General features: G+C 47.8%; 1 protein-coding gene across 3 annotated transcripts; it reads right to left on the reverse strand.

The window, feature by feature from the left end:
- Positions 1-1,077: 1,077 nt before the first annotated feature.
- Mtg2 (mitochondrial ribosome associated GTPase 2) lies at positions 1,078-15,152 on the reverse strand. 3 transcript variants are annotated; one of them, XM_021646349.2, is made up of 9 exons: positions 15,048-15,152; positions 14,283-14,371; positions 10,692-10,721; positions 8,339-8,546; positions 4,859-5,006; positions 3,810-3,925; positions 2,712-2,930; positions 2,406-2,544; positions 1,078-1,600 (listed from the first exon to the last, which is right to left on the reverse strand). In XM_021646349.2, the coding sequence occupies exons 2-9, from the start codon at positions 14,294-14,296 to the stop codon at positions 1,206-1,208; spliced, it is 1,269 nt and encodes a 422-aa protein (XP_021502024.1). In that variant the 5' UTR covers positions 14,297-14,371; positions 15,048-15,152; the 3' UTR covers positions 1,078-1,205. The 3 variants fall into 3 exon arrangements, with proteins under 3 accessions (XP_021502024.1, XP_021502025.1, XP_021502026.1); XM_021646350.2 differs by lacking the exon at positions 10,692-10,721; XM_021646351.2 differs by lacking the exon at positions 2,712-2,930.
- Between the last annotated feature and the right edge of the window lie 1,341 nt (positions 15,153-16,493).

A 16,493-nucleotide genomic window follows, 5' to 3' on the forward strand; every position in this document is an offset into this window, starting at 1 on the left:
GGGCAGGCTTGCCGTTCCAGCAGCCCCACCCCAACGCAGAGGGACTCGCCCGAGTGTCAGAAGCATGACTGACGTCACCCCAGGGCAGGGGTCTCTCCAAAAGATGAGGCCTCTCGTTTCCATCTATGTTCTCACTGTACTTCTCAGGGCCCTCAGGGCCACACTAGGGCATCAGCTTCCCTGGAGACATGCTCCCCAGCCTGGAACCAGCTGGGGTCACTTTCTAGCGTGCAATGCCTAGAGGAGCAAATCGGTCCGCTTGGTGAGAAGAAAAGGCTGGTGCTAACTCCTGACTCTTCAGGTAAGTCTTGGTGAGCTGAGCCTTTGGTCAGGGCAGGGCAGAGTGGTTACAGTCCTTGTCACCAGAGACAGGTTGCCTGCCATTCTTTTCTATATCCTGCTAAGCTGAGGCCACCTATCAGGAACAATGCCAGCAATTTAAGGTTCACATTTCCTTTGGTTGACAACTTGCTGGCGCATCCTTGATGCACAGTCAGAGGCTGCGTGCCTGGGTCGGATATTGGGTGCACTCAGTCGTGAAGCAAAGGCTGCCTTGGTGTTCGGCCCCCACAGAGCTCAGAACAGCGTTCTGGGAACATCAGGGAAGGAGCTGGCCCTCACTGTTCCCCTCAGTCAGCTGGCACTGGAGAACAACATATGGCCATTGTACCCTGCATCCCGGCCATGCTGGCAGAGGCTAGTGTGGGGCCTGATGCTCTGCAGGACTGTGGGCAGACCCAACACCACAAGGAAACCAAGAGCTGCTCTGCCACAAATGCTGCCATGCGTGAGAAGCCCAGCCATGGTTCTGCCGCTCTGCTGCATTTGCCCAGGCCGCCTGGCAGCAGTGTTTGCTACCTTCAGCCAGCAGCACTGTCCTCCTACTAATGAGGTGTTAATTAGCACAAATGAGTCAACCCCAGCATCCAGTCAGCAAGGGTGACAGGCACACCAAGCACAGAGAGCAATTTGGGTACCAGGTGGCACAGAATATTCCATCACTCGGGGCCAGAGGGTAGGGGGCACTTTAGGAGGGTGCCCCCAAAAGGTGAGAAAACAAAGACACAGACACTCTCATGTATTTGCAAGGACTTTTTCTCAGTGTTCCAGCTGCCTGCATTTTACAACAGGGATGCTTTTGCTTCCTGTGACTGGTGGCCCATCCCTGTCTCATGCTGGCCCTGGGGCATATAGCCCTGTGCCCACTACCACCTGAAAGGCTGGCAGCCCTGCTCCAGCTCAGCTTCCATGTGGGCATCGTGTAGCACCTTCAGGTGTAGAAGCAGCTGCTCCAGGTTCTCCCCAGTCAGTGCTGACAAGGCGATGACCTCCTGGCCTAGGTGGGCCTGGAGCTGAGGCAGGTGGGCCTTGGCCTGTGGGAGATCTATCTTATTTGCAATGATCACATGGGACCTCTCGGACAGGCCTTCTTCATACTTCTCTAGTTCATATTTTAAGTCATCAACCTGAGTCCATGGCTCAGGCAAGGAAAGATCTACCACAATCAGGAAGAAGCGGCAACGCTCAATATGCCTGAGGAAGCTGAACCCCAGGCCCTTGTTCAGGTGTGCGCCTCGGATGATGCCTGGGATGTCGGCCACTGCAGGAGGTAAGAGCTTACAGTTAGGTTAGGGTCATGCTCCTGGCTTCCCAGTGCCACTCTCAACCTTGGGATCAGGAGATTCCCCTCAGGGAGACCTTTTCTGGCCCAGATCTCATGTGCTACAACTTTCAAGGAACACTTGAAATTGAAGCCATTCATCCACCCCCAGGTGACTCAGCAGGCCAAGTGACACTGAGGCACCTCAGCCCTCAGGTCTGCAAAATGCTCTGAAATATTTGGGTGACAGGCATGGTGGATCAATCTAATGAGGAAGATTTAACACATTCTTGTCTCCCAGGCTTCAAACATGGTTCAAAAAAGGGAGATGGCTCCCTGCATTCTATGGATAATTTGATTATGGATACAAATCACTATCGTGCACTTTGCAGATATAAAGTGCTGTACGAATAACCTTACCAGCAGGCTTGCTATTTTTAATGGGTACATTATCTTCTGGAAAAAAAGTTTTCCTCTTAAAATGGTACAGGAAAGGCTTTTAAAACCACATGCTGTCTGCATGACTGATGCTGTTCAGTTACACAGGAGAAAATGAGGAAGGCAAGAGGCAGCCCTCTCCTCAGGCTCCAAACTCAAGATTACAATTCCCAACTGAAGAGATCAGATTTCTTGGCTGGGAAGGGAGGGATGATTTTGACAGAGAACAGACTCATTAACATTGTTTCAATCAGGGAAAACAATGTCTCATTTTAAGTGGGAAGCTAAACTCAGAGGTTACATAATTGCTCTCCTGAATCACAGGGCCATTTAAACCCATCCTCTGGCAGGGTTTTGGAGGTTCTACCTGCTACCTGTTGGTGGCCTTCATAGTGAACAATCCCCACGTGTGGGTTCAAGGTGGTGAAGGGATAGGAAGCTACAGCAGGTTTTGCATTTGAAATGGCTCGAAGAAGAGAGGATTTCCCAGCATTGGGAAAACCAACCTAGAAAAAAAAAAAAAGCAAAAGTACTACGTGACCTCATGGAGGGACAAATGCCACCAGCAGCATTTGTGGGGAAACAAATAGAAGTTAGCATCCTTTCCTGGATAGCAGCATGCCCTACCATCAGGGACCCTCCACCTCAGGGTGTGGCACAATCAGGGACCTACCATCCCAGCATGGGCCATTGTCTTGAGCTCCAGGTGGAGAACCCGCTCCTGACCTGGTTGTCCAGGAGTGCAAGTTACAGGGGCACGGTTGTCATTGGCCAGAAAAAAACGATTGCCTTTTCCTCCTGCACCTCCCAGTGCAGCGAGATACTCGTCTCCTGGGTGAGACAGGTCAGCCACGATCTCACCTCCTTCTTTCACCAAGGTACCCACAGGGACCTGAAAAGAACCACCACCATCACCACTGCCACCCCAGCCCCCCTATCCCTCACCACCACCACCGCCGCCATCCCAGCCCCCCTATCTCTCACCACCACCACCCTGCTATCCCCACCAAGTTCTGTTCTATAAGTAGCCAGTAAGAGGAGGGGTGGATCACTACTTTTTTCTTTTTGTTTGTTTTTTAGAGACAGGGTTTCACTGTGTAGCCCTGGTTGTCCTGGACTCATATTGTAGACCAGGCTGGCCTTGAACTCACAGAGATCCGCTTGCCTCTGCCTCCCCCTGAGTGCTGGGATTACAGGTGTGTGCCACCGTACCTGTGCAGGGCGGGGCACTGCTAATCACTCTCTTCAGCCACCAGTACAAAGAAAACGTCCCAGCCCTGAAGAGACTTTATGGAGCTAGTTATATACCCAATACTGTGTAAGTAAGCCGTCATGGTAATACTTGCCTTCCAGCACTCAGGAGGCTGAGGCAGGGGGATTACAAATTCAAGGATAGCCTGGATCACACAGTGAGACTCTGTCACGCCACACACCCACTTGCACATGGGGTTCTTCTGAAGCATTTCCACAGTATCAGACTCAGCCAAGCACCAGAAAAACAACACCGGGAGTGTGCGACCCTGTGTGGGTGTTGCTCTTGCCTAGACATGGGAAGAAGGTGTGTTCCTGGCTCCCTCTTTAGATTCGTTTCTCTAGACCCTTGGGTCAGAAGCAACATGGCATCATACCAGTGCAAAGGCATTTGTATGGGAATATGACTCTTAAGACAGACCACTATCCACTTCCGTGTCCAGCCAAGTGCCTTTAGTTACTCCCAAACTCAGTGACTAGGACCTGAGGGAACAATGCCCACTCCAGCTCTGCAGCTTACCTTTATGTAGAGGGTGGCACCACCTCGTCCAAAGCAGTTTTTACTGCCACCATCTTCTCCACTGAAACCCTGATACTGGGACAAGACTGAGGACAGGGACTTGACTTGCTGGTCAACTAGAGTGAGAACAAAATCTCATGTTCCTTTGTGTTAAGACACAGCTAACACAGCTGCTGAGCAGAGAACAGTGGCCTCACATCTGTCACCCTTGCTCTTCCCCGGCTTGGGTGTATGGCTGGCCACCCTCACCCTTTGTTATACTAACCAACAGAGAATATAGAATATGACCTTTTTTTTTTTTTTTTCCTTTTTGGCTTTTTTCAAGACAGGGTTTCTCTGTGTAGCCCTGGCTGTCCTAGAACTTGATTTTAGACGAGGCTGGCCTCAAACTCACAGAAATCTGCCTGCCTCTGTCTCCCAAGTGCTGGGATTAAAGGCATGCACCATTACTGCCAAGTTTTTTTGTTTTTTTTTTTTTTTGGGGGGGGTGTTTTGTTTTGAGACAGGCTTTCATTATGTAGCCCTGTAGCTCTGGTTGACCTGAAACTTGCTCAAATTTGCAACAAGAAAGCATCACCACTTAAAGTGAGTGTGACTATCATCAATTACACACACACACATACAACCTAAGGGCTGAAAGAGATGGGGCAATGCCTGCTCTTCTAGAGGACCCAGGTTTGATTCTTAGCATCTAACAGCAGCTTACAACTGTCAGCAATTCTAGTTCCAGGAGATATGATGGCCTCTGCAGGGCACACATGTGGTACATACATGTACACTCAGGCATAGGACCCCCACACATGCACAGGTTCAATACAACACGTCCCTCTGCTGCACGTTCTCACACTGTGACATGGGCTGATGGGAAACATTCTGTATTTCTGAGATTAATAATAAAATGACACCCAAAGTCTCTTGCCTCGGTACACTGATGATGAACACTCACATAATTTCTAAAAATGCTGTCTACACAGCAAGTTTGAATGCAAATGTCTGACAAGATAAGACAGTGCAACCATCTTCTCCCCAGCTATTCCCAGAGCACATGCCTTTCAGGATGATATGTCCACCATTTCCTCCATCCCCACCATCAGGGCCTCCAAACTCCTTGCGGGGCTCACTGTGGAAGCAGCTCATGCCAGAGCCTCCATTTCCTCCACGGACCAGCACTCTCCGGTGATCCACAAAATGCCTTTTCTACAGAGAGCAAAAAGGTACCAGAGGATGTTAGCAGCCCTTAAGCCCTTCCAGGAGACTCAGACACGTTAGCTTGATACATGCTTCTCTACCAACACCAGAGGTTAACCTCAGGACTCTCCAAAAGCCACAGGTAAGACTCAGCTCTTACATTTACAGCTCACCTATACCTGGGGGCTGATGTAAATCACTTCAGACACAACAGGTGGCTGGGGTGGTACGCGCGCTTCAAAACAGAATGCAGCAATTCTAACCTAGAGAGCACAGCTTATTTAGGAAATGTTCCCTGAACAAAGTGTCCTTCCAGCGTCTTTCAAACAAAATTGCATTGCTAAAATACCAGCTCTGTCTTTACCAGTGGAACGCCGTGGCCGCTAGGATGGAATGAGGTGGAGTCCTTGGACAATGCCCAGGCTTTAGCTATGAGGAAAGACTACTTCCCATGGCACCACCTGAGGACTTATTCGTGAAATACAGAAAAGCAGGCATGACCCTCCTCAGGAGGGCTCTCTTTAGGCCCTTAATGCAGAACACAGTGAAAGGATAAGAATTAACCAACTGGGCTAGAGACAGGCTTCAGCAGTTAAGAGCACTTGGTATTGTTTCAGAGGACCTGGGTTCGATTCCCAGCACCCACATGGCTTACAAACGGCTGTAAAACAAGTTTTGGGTTCTTTGTATGTTATATAAATATGCTTTTGTTTTAATCCCAAGTGTGGGATTTTAGTTGGGGTATAGTTTGTCCACACCTGTTAATTGTCTCATGCGGTGTGTGATCTTTGCTAGCTGATAACAGCCTTCCACATGCTGCACAGAGGGACGTGGTCTAGGACTCTGAGAGCATATATAGGAGGCTAAGAGAGACCGTGGAGTGTTCTGGAGTGGTGTTCAGTGTGGCATTCAGTGTTGGCGTGTGATGTGAAGCAGTTTGGAGAGACTAGGGATGGTGTGGTGGCTTGAAGTAGACAGACGGCGAGAAATGCTTGGGGCGCAGCAGCGTGGAGACTGCTAGCCGTGTCTGAGGTTGACAGAGATTGGTGTAGAGCCCTAAAAGAACCCCTTGACTCTAAATAGCCGGGAGAAGTAAAGGGGTCTGGGTCCCCTCTACCCATGAACCTTTTCTCTCTTCTACTTAAGGTTGGGAGTTCGGTGGAAAGGAAGTAGAGGCCTAACCACCCCAAATAAAGTAGAGTTAAGAAAAAGACTGCCACAGGTGCCTATGTGCTACAAACATCTGTAACTCCAATCCCAGGACATCCAAAGTGCTCTTCTAGCCTTTGTGGGCACCAGGCACACAGGTGGTACACACACACACACACACACATATATATATACTGGCAAAACACTCATACATATTAGTACACATCAGCTCATACTTCAGCTATACTTTCCTTTTCCATCCCCAGCCCTGGATTTTAAAAATACTTATTTTTGTGTATGTGTGTGTGTCTGTACCATGTGTATGTGTGTGTTTGTACCATGTGTATGCAATGCCTGTGCCAGATCCCCTGGAACTGGAATTACAGGCAGTTGTGAGCTACTCTGTGGCTGCTGAGAACAAATGCAAGTCCTCTTGAAGAATAATAAGTGTTCTTAACCACTAAGCCATTACTCTAGTCCCCAGGATTGGATTGTTTTTAAGAAAAAAAGAAGCCCAGCCTGGTGTAGAGCTCAGCAATACAGCATTAACTCACAATGTGCAAAGTCCTGCAAGGCACTGGATTTGATGCCTCGTACCACAAAAACAAACACAAAATCCCCCAAACCCTAGGATTCCTTGCAGTACCATGGAAAAAAACCCACAAGCTGCTACTTAAAAAACAATGCAAATTGCACTGTACCAACCAAAACAGAATCCACCTCACAGGGAAAAGCACAGGTTGGGCACCATCCGCAAGGACCCAGCACAAGTATGAGCCAACAGGAAGGCGAGCCCTGAGCTCCGTGCCGAGTCCCTCAGCCTGGCTACCGAAGTTCTTTCCCTAAGAAGCAAGCCTTTTTCTCAGCTGCTCATCTGGAGCGCCTCCATTGAGGTGGAAACAGGATGAGTCCTAATGTGTAACTTCTTTAGTCAAAGATCATCAAAGAATAGCCTGTGGCAGTGGTGTGCATGCCTTTAGTCCCAGCATTTTGGAGGCAGAAGCAGACAGATCTCTGTGAGAGGCTAGCCTGGTCTACAAAGTGAGTTCTAGAACAGCCAGGACTACACAGAGAAACTCTGTCTTGAAAAAACAAAAACAAAACAAGACCATAAAAGGTTTTGGCAAGCAGAACAGAAACTCCCTGTAAGGGCTAGGGAACGAGAAAGTATGCCTCAAGCGTGCAACAGCCTGGGTTTGATTCCTCGGAGCCCACATTAAAGACCTTCTGTGGTGGCGTGTAACACAGGGCTGTATGGCAGAGAGCAGAGGACAAGGGTGGCTCACTGGACAGCCTGGCTATTATGGCTGGTGAGATGTAGGCCAGCATGAGAAACCCTGTCTCAGGTCCTAAGGGTTACACAGAGACTGTCCTCTGGTCTTCATATACGTACTTACAAAGGTACCTGCACACACACGTACCTCCCTGCATTAAACAAATGAACAACACACCAACCAATAACATCTTGTTCATTATAAGCCTTAAAGAACTTAAAATTAAAGATATACCCAGTCCTCGGGTTCAAAACAGAACACGAATATTCAAAAACACCTAACTGCAAATAATAAAGGAAATGCTCGTAAAAGTACTGTTAGGAGAACTGGGCATGGTAGTACATGCCTGTAATCTTTCCATGAGCAAGGTGGAAACAGGAGGATCAGGAATTTAAAGGGTACCTGGATGACATTAGCTCCTGTTTCAAAAAGTTAAATCAGGTTTTAGGGCTGGGATTTATTTCAGTGGTAGAGTACGTCAGTGGTGGCAAAAAGCCCTGGGTTCTATCTCCAATACCCCAGTGAATCAACCCAATCTGGCCGTAGCTCCACCTGGGCTGATGTGCTGCTGACAAGCCTTTGGTCCACAGGCCCCTCTTCCAGAGCTCCATTCATTCCTCCACAGCAGTCAGGGCAAGCCTCGGTGGGGTAAAGAATGCAAAGGCTGGTGCTGGAAAGATGGCCCAGCAGTTAAATAGTTCTTGCTGCTCTGACAGAAAACCCAAAGCTTGGGTCACAGCATCTACATCAGGTAGTACACAACTGTCTGTAACTCCAAGGGATCCTTCCCTTTACACTGACCTTCATAAGTACCCTCCATCTTCCCACACACAGAAAGAAAGATGGTGAGAGGGAGGGAGAGAGAGAGGGAAGGGGAGGGAAGAAACTCAAAGGTGTCCTCCCTGGGCTGACACTTACCAGTTTTTTCTCTGACAGTAGCTTCTTTCCAGGGGCCTCCCGGTGCTTAGCGTGGCTTACAAAGCCTAAGGAGAGCAATCTAGATGATGCATGCAGTGGAAGGAGCTGGCTGGGCTTGAGGCCAGCCCATGTGGATGAAGCCCACTTTGGAATACCCTCCAACACAGTGGAAGACCTTGCCAGGAGAAGCATGGTAGGTATCATGGCCCTAACAAAAACATCAGAAGGATCCAGTAAGACACTTGTGTTAAACATGAACTTCAGACTATAGCTAGAGCAGCGCCTGACACACAACAGAATCCGGAATGGTGTCAGAGAAAACAAGTAGACCGAAGAACTGATCTGTTGGACCCCAGAGTGCATGGAGCTTCTAGTGTCCACCAGCATATCCACGCTCAGGCCAGCATCTGTGCACACAGGATTTAGATAATTAAGTCTCTTGCAATGGTGACTGAATCTCCCTGGAGAATACAAGGTACCTGCTTGGTGAGATTATTAAAAGGGAATTTAAACCTCAAGTCAGAACTCCAAAGTAAAAAACACTCATTTGCTAAATTGTTACTGAAGAGTGTGCTCTTGGGCAGCTTAAACCTATTAAACTGGAATGCAGTAATACCAAACAATGGCTCCCACACACCCAAAGGTCACCTTTGCAACTGCTGCCTCAGTCTCTTCACCTGAAAGTGAAAAGGCAGGGCAAGGACAGGCCAACCCACATGGGTGCACCACAGCTTCTGTCCTACTGTGAACACAATGAGCAGTATCTGTGTGGTCTCAGTCCTCTGTTCCTCACACAGCTCCCATCCTTCTAATTTCCTGAGAGATGAGAGTGATGGGGCATCTGACCCAAAGCCACCGAGCCAGGGTGGCCTCTGCTCTAATGAGGCTCCTGCAGCCTCAGGGTGGGGACTGGTTTCCACAAAGAACAGCCAGCACTGAAGCTTGAACTTCCACCACATAGCCTGCAGCACACGGAGGCAGCTAGGGACGTAAAGGCATGCCTCTATGAGAGCACATCCACAAAACCTTAGGCTACAGGAGAGCTGGGCCATACTCTGCCTCCACAAGGAAGGACACTTCTGGGTGCCGGCCTTTCTGCCTGGCTACTTCATAAGGACCTAGGAAGGCACCTTAAATCCTGCTCCTTCATACACCACCAGTTTATTATTTTATGCACATTCTTCCTAGGTCAGTGAATAAGCTATTGGCAGTACTCAGTCTAAGACTCCAAATGATTGTAGTGTGGCCAGCAGAAGTCTAGCCTGGAGTTTCAGGTCCTCCTGGCTTGTGCTGTGGGTCTCAGAACAATGACCCTAGCCAAGTCTTCCACTAGCACAGCCCTGCAGACAGCCTCACCTCTAGAAACCATCAGACCCTTATCTAGATGCTGTGTGACACTGCTGTCTCCAGACCTTTGATGGATACAGCTGGGAATGCACAGACACCCTTGCTCCTCCTCCCTCCTCCCCCACATTCCATTTTTACACCTTCAGGCAGGTGTACACCTGCACCTGTCTGCCTTCATACATACCCTCACGCACACACACACACAACACAGTATGTGGGAAATTAAAAGTTCATATAGTGCGGTGCTTTGAATGAAAATGGCCCCACAGACTCAGGGAGTAGCACTATGAGGAGGTGTGGCCTTCTTGGAGGAAGTGTGTCCCTGGTGGGTGGGCTGTGAGGTTTCAGAAGCACGAGCCAGGCCCAGTGGTTCACGCACTTTTTCTGCTGCCTGTAGATCCAGACACAGAACTCCCAGCTACCTCTATAGTACCATGTCTGCCTGCATGCCACCATGCTTTCCACCATGCCGATACTGGACTAAACCTCTAAACTGTAAGCCAGTCCCAACTAAATGTTTTCTTTTATAAGAGTTGCTGTGGCCATGGTGCTTCTTCATAGCAACAGAAACCTAAGAGACACAGACATATCCAGTCCTGTAGTCTATTCTAGCGTCACTTAGACGATCTTTCTGTCTTGGTAGCTTCTTTTCTCCTTATAGTTTTTCTTTACGTGTCCAGTAACAAGCCTAGCCTCACGGCCCTTCCCCTCCTCTCCTCATGCTGGGCCACCACTCCATGTGGACACCCTCCTCCTCCTATCCACACCCCCTTTTTTGGTCAGGGTTTCTCCGTATAGCCCTAGTTGTCCTGGACTCATAGACCAGGCTGGCCTTGAGTTCACAGAAATCTGCCTGCGTCTGCCTCCCAAGTGCTGGGATTACAGGTGTACACCACCACGCCTGGCATTATCTCTCTTATTAAAGCTTTTTTTTTAATTTTAAAAAATGTACTACTTAAAAGTTTATTACTTTATTTTGTTCTAGAAGTATGCGTGTTTTGCTTACCTGTATGTGTATGTACATGTACACCAATTCCTGTGGAGGCAGAAATGGATGTCAGATCCCTTGAAACTGGAATTACAGACAGTTGTGAGCTGCCAGGTGGGTCCTGGGAATGAAACCCTAGTCTTTGTTTTGTTTTGAATCGAGGTTTCTCTGTGTAACAGCCTGGACTCACTTTGTAGACCATGCTGGCCTTGAACTCACACAGATCTGCCTACCTCTGTACCTCTACCCAAGTGCTGGGATTAATGGGGTACACCACCATGCCCAGCAGAACCCTAGTCTTTTGTAAGAACATACCTTTAACCGCTGAGCCCTCTGAAAATTTTTTTTGTTTTTGTTTTAATTTCTCCCAATGTCAGGGACTGGACCAGGGCCCATATACTCAAGGAAAATAGCCTACCACTGAGCTACAAACCCAGCCCTCCTATGAAAGTATTCTTTTTAAAGTCAATTACTTTGGAACAACTAGAGTTACAGAGAAAGGACAAATTGCTATATTCTTCACATGTGATACTCTGAAACTCAATAGCTTGTGTAAAATGGACATATCTTTTCTTTTTTAAAAAATTATTTTGTGAGATAGGGTTTTTTTAAAGACTGTTTTGTGAGACAGGGTTTTTGTAGGACTAAAGGTGTGCACCACTGCTACCTGGCAACTAAAAGGACTTATCTTTAAAGATTCAAACAAACACAGGAACAAACAGCCTTACATCTGCCCAAGAAATCATATTTTCTAGAAAACGATACTCCCAAACTTGAGACTTGGTGGTACATTCCTGGTAAATGCTATCAAGAAACAACTCCAAACTTATATATACTAGATCACTATCCAATCAACTTTACAAGGTTGGTGTAGTTCCAAACCAAAACCTAGCTTTCACAGGAAGCAAAATCAAAGGCCAGTACCCCTCAGGACAACATGCTGCTCTGAGGACCCTGGGCTAGTAACCAGCAGGGTCTGCTATGAGAGCACAAAGGCGCCTCCGCAGTTGGGTCCTGGCTGGTGTGCTATGTGGCACATGGTTGGGACCTTCTTGACACCCAGTATGGAAACCAATGCCTCAGCAAACAGGATAGAAAAGGAATGTCACTTGGCACGGGGCAAGTGGCCAGACCTAAGCTGATGCCACACTTTATACAGGAAAGCATGAGTGGTATCTCTGAGACCTAGGGAAGGCAGAAATGCCTATGAGCACGCTTAAAAAAAAAAAAAAAAAAAAAAAAAAAAAAAAAAAGAGGAAGCTGTGGGGCTAGAGATGGCTGAGCAATCATGAATGTGCACTGTTCTTGCAGAGGACCCACATTCAGTTCCCAGTTGAATCAGGCAGCTTAACCATTTGTAGCTCCAGGTCAGGAACTCAAACACCTTGTACTAAGGTGTACTCCACACAAATCTACTCTTTGCATACACACCCACAGGCAGACAGACAAACCACACATATAAAAATTAAAAAAAAAAAAAAAAAAAATTAAAGCTTTTTTTTTTCTTAAAAAAAGAGGAAGAGTTAAAAGTGTTAGTGCTTGCAGGGGAGAAGACTGACTGCACACACACACACACACACACACACACACACACACACACAAACAGGAAAATTTATAAAACAACCTACAGGGTTTAGAATAGCAAGTATTCTTATATGCCAGCAGCAAACAACTAGAAATTAAAGCTACAAAGCAATCCCTTTGCTAGTCATGGTGGTGCACACCTTCAGTCCCAGCACTTGGGGGGCAGAAGCAGGCGGATCTACCTGAGTTTAAGGCTATCCTGGTCCACAGCGAGAGCTCCAGGACAGCCAGGGCTGCACAGAGAAACCCTGTCTCAAAACAAAAAGAAGAAAAGAAAAGAAAAGAAAAGAGGGGGGCAATCCTCTTTATCCAGTGCCAAATATGAAAAGCACTTGAAGGTAAATTAAAAATACATTAAAAAAAAGTATTTTATGAGGGGCTAGAGAGATGGCTCAGCAGTTAAGAGCACTGGCTGCTCTTCCAGAGGACCTGAACTCAATTCCCAACACCCACCATAGCAGCTCACAACTGTCTGCAACTCCAGTTCCAGGGAATCTGACACATATGCAGGCAAAACAGCAATGCAAATATATTTTTAAAAATTTAAAATTATTTTACGAGTGTTTTGCTCACATGTGTGTATGTGTACCACATGAACACCCAGGCCCACGTAGGCCAGAGGAGGGCATCAGATTCCCTGGAGCTGGAGTTTTACATTGCTGTTTTGGGAACTGAATCTGGGTCCTCTGCAAGTGTAACACGTGTGCCTGACTACTGTATCACCACTCCAGCCCACCTGAAGATAAATTAATATCACACGAGCCAGATGTGGTAGCTTATGTCTGTAATCCCAGCACGTGGAAGCTGAGGGAAGAAGGCGTTCCTTGATTTTGAGGCCAGTCTCAGCTATGTAAAGATTTCCATGCTCTAGACTACAGACTAAGGGTATCTACACAAACAAAGCAGCCAGGCCTGCTGGTGTGGCAAATCTCCATAGCTTTGGTTCAGCACTTGCAGGATAGAGGCAAACAGTTCTCTGTGATCCAGGCCAGCCAAGGCTATATGGTGAGACCTTGTCCCAAAACCATTCCCCCTACCCCCCAGCAATGGAGACGTGCAGGCTGTTCAAGACTAGTCTCAGCAACACAGTGTCAGGCCAACCAGAGATCCCAGAGACACTGCCTCAAAAACAACCAACCAGTCAAACCAAACCAAGCAATTGGCAGCCAGCTGTTCCAGCCCTACTGTACAACTTGTAGAATTCTGTTCCTGTTAAAGTGGTTTCCAGGAATTAACTCATTCTGTCTACATAAAAATTCCATGAAGCAAATTCTTTCATTAATCCTATTTTACAGTGGAAGACACTGAATCAAAGAACAGAAACATAACCCATCAAGGTCCTGAGCTACTGCACGGAGGGTAGGAATGTAGTAGGAAGACAGTGGGGCAAGGAAAAAAAGCATAACTCCTGGCTCTGCTGTGGGCACTTGCAGGTAAACTGGCAGCTAGATCTGGGAGGCACAGGCTGCTCATCATCCCAGCACTGCTGGAGCCAAACCCAAAGGTCAGGAACAGCTGCAAAGCCACCTGGAGCCCTGACTCATAATTGGGTCTGCTTTAGCATATTTTCTTTTTTCTGTGTTTCCTGTTTTTTCCCTTTTTTTTGGGGGGGGGTTAGGGTGGGGGCAGTTTTGGGACAAGGTCTCACCATATAACCTTGGCTGACCTGGATCACAGAGAACTGTTTGCCTCTATCCTACAAGTGCTGAAACCAAAGGTGTGTGCCACCACGGCCCACTCCTTTTCCCACTTTCAATTTGTGTGTAGACTCTGAGTGATGTGGCTCCCTGCCAGCGAATAAATTCAATGTCTTTCCCATTGCTGTTCAGTCTCTAATTGTCTCCCTAACGCTATTTCTGCACTGTCTCTTCCAGTGTCTACTATCCACCTGGGACTGGCAAAGATAAATTTAAATAAAATGGGGGCTGAGGAAATGACTCAGTGGGCAAGAATCCCTGCTGTGTAAGCATAAAGACTTGTGCTGGGACTCCACCATTCATTTAAGAGGCTGGGCTGACCACGTACCTGTAACCACACATACTACAGGGAGGCTGAGATACGAAGATCCATGGGGCTTGCTGGCTGCCTGCCTGGCTCCAGACTCAGTGAGAAACCTGGCCACAAAGGAATAAGAGAGTGACAGAATAAGAATTAGGAGGGTTGAGCAGGACACCTAATGTTCTCTTAACCACACACGTGCACATGAGTGTGGAGATGCATGAGCATGCACACTCACAAAATAGTAAATAAAGTGTAAGTACCTAGTTCTTCAGTACTACAGGCCAAGCAGGGCTATACCAGGAGGGCTACATCAGGACACTGCCATCTCAGAAAGTCCTAGTGGGCAGGTACCTGCACATACACACACAACCCCGCCCCCCGGCAGAGGGAGCCTAGAGGAGTGTGCTCGCTTCCCTTCTAACAGTGCCTTTGCTGGGCCAGGAAGTCAATCAGGGTCTGGATCCTGACAGCCAGATGGTGCTGCAGTGTGAAGGGTTTCACACTCCACACGGGTCATGTCACTGCTGCTACACAGGTTGCTGAGCTCCTGGCTACTGTCCACAAGAGGTACTGCTAGGAATCTTCTGTACTGATTGCAGCTCAACTGACTGTATAGCTGGGGTTAGAAACATACGCCACAGATACCTCCACTGAAAACAACAACAACAAAAACAATGCATCCTGGGAGAGGGGATACAGCTCACTTGGTAGAATGCTTGCTTTCCTATCACACACAGAGCCCGGGGTTTGACCCCGAGAATCACATAATCCAGGCATGCCAGCATTTACTTGTATCTGTAGCACTCAGGAAGTGGAGGCAGCAAGATCAGAAAATCCAAGGTCATCCTCTATTGCATAGCAAGTTCAAGGCCAGACAGGCAGAGATACATGAAAACCTGTATTTTAAAAAAGAGAAAAGAGGGGTTGGGGATTTAGCTCAGTGGTAGAGTAAGTGCAGGGCAGCACTCAGGAGGCTAGCAGAATTCTGTGGGTTCCAGGCCAGCCTGGTCTACAGAATGAGTTCCAGGCCAGCCTAGGCTACAAAGAGAAACTGTCTCAAAAAAAAAAAAAAAAAAATGTTGAGAAATGTTTCCATTTCTTCAGTGTTGTTCTTTTATAGGATAACCACCTGAGAATGCTGTATGCTTACCCAACATTTATCCTTCAATTGGTTCATAGTATTTACACTTAACTAACTTAATTCTAAGCATTTGTTTTCACTTTGCTACAGGAAAATTAAATCCCGCAGGGGCATTACTGTTCCTGCTACATACTGTTACACTTCATTACATATATTTGTGATCTATTTTGTTTTTCATGTGGAAAATATTTAGAAACCGGAGTACCATTTTGCCACTTGACAATTCAAATTTCACGTTTTTTTCACTTAATTACATGTCATTCATAGAGAAAAAATGTGTCCCTGCTGTGTGTGGTAGCATATGCCTTTAATCCCAGCATTTCTGGAAGCCAGCCAGGGTTACATACGGAGAGCTTGTCTCAAAAACAAAATAAACCATGCGTTCCTTTCAACAACGCTGCTGTCTGGCGCCTGCCCAGTGGGGCCTTGTCAGACAGGCAGACTGGAGGGACAGGTGACCCCTCCCCAAGCATTCACAGTCCCCAGGCTGGTTCACAGTGCAGGCAGGGAAGCCTGACAGCTCCGGAACTGTTCCCGCGCTAGTCCTTTTTAGGATCCTGAGTAAAGGAACAAAGCTATCTGCTCTGGTAGAGCACCAGCCCAGACACATCTCTATTCCGCACAGTGTGCAGAATATTTCTTTACCTGATCTTTATAAATAGTGGAGGCTGGGACTCAGGGTAAGTCAACAGCCCAAAGTTAGGCAGCACCCCGTGGCTCCCACAGCTTACAAGCGAGCCTCTACCGAAGGATTTCCAAATGAGTTGGGCAAGGGGAAGTTTTTTCACTGTTTTCCACTCATGGTCTCGCTATGTAGCCTAGATGGGCCTCGAATTCCTCCGGTTTCAGTTTCCGGTGTGCTAAGATTGCAGGCATGAGCCACCACGCTCTAGCTAATAGCTAAGAACAAATCTTTCAGCACACAACCTTCTGTGGCTCAGGTCGGAGGCTCTCCTCACTAGAGTGTAAGCCAAAGCACTCATTACTCGCCGCCAGCTAGCCCGCCGCCCGTGGCCGTATAACGCACCCCTGGGGATCGCCTCATCCGGACCCACCGGCTCCCGGCAGCTACCACGTCCGGTCGCCCGACTGCT

Source organism: Meriones unguiculatus, chromosome 4 (assembly GCF_030254825.1).
Source record: "Meriones unguiculatus strain TT.TT164.6M chromosome 4, Bangor_MerUng_6.1, whole genome shotgun sequence".
Classification (NCBI taxonomy): domain Eukaryota; kingdom Metazoa; phylum Chordata; class Mammalia; order Rodentia; family Muridae; genus Meriones; species Meriones unguiculatus.

What these genes read in the sequence shown, in the direction of transcription:
- Mtg2 (XM_021646349.2), bottom strand. An exon ending in ACATGTACATACACATACAG is followed by an intron (nt 8,547 to 10,691) that starts GTAAGCAAAACA and finishes TGTTTTTGTTAG; the next exon opens with GGCCATGATACCTACCATGC. An exon ending in GTGCCACCCTCTACATAAAG is followed by an intron (nt 2,931 to 3,809) that starts GTAAGCTGCAGA and finishes GGTTCTTTTCAG; the next exon opens with GTCCCTGTGGGTACCTTGGT.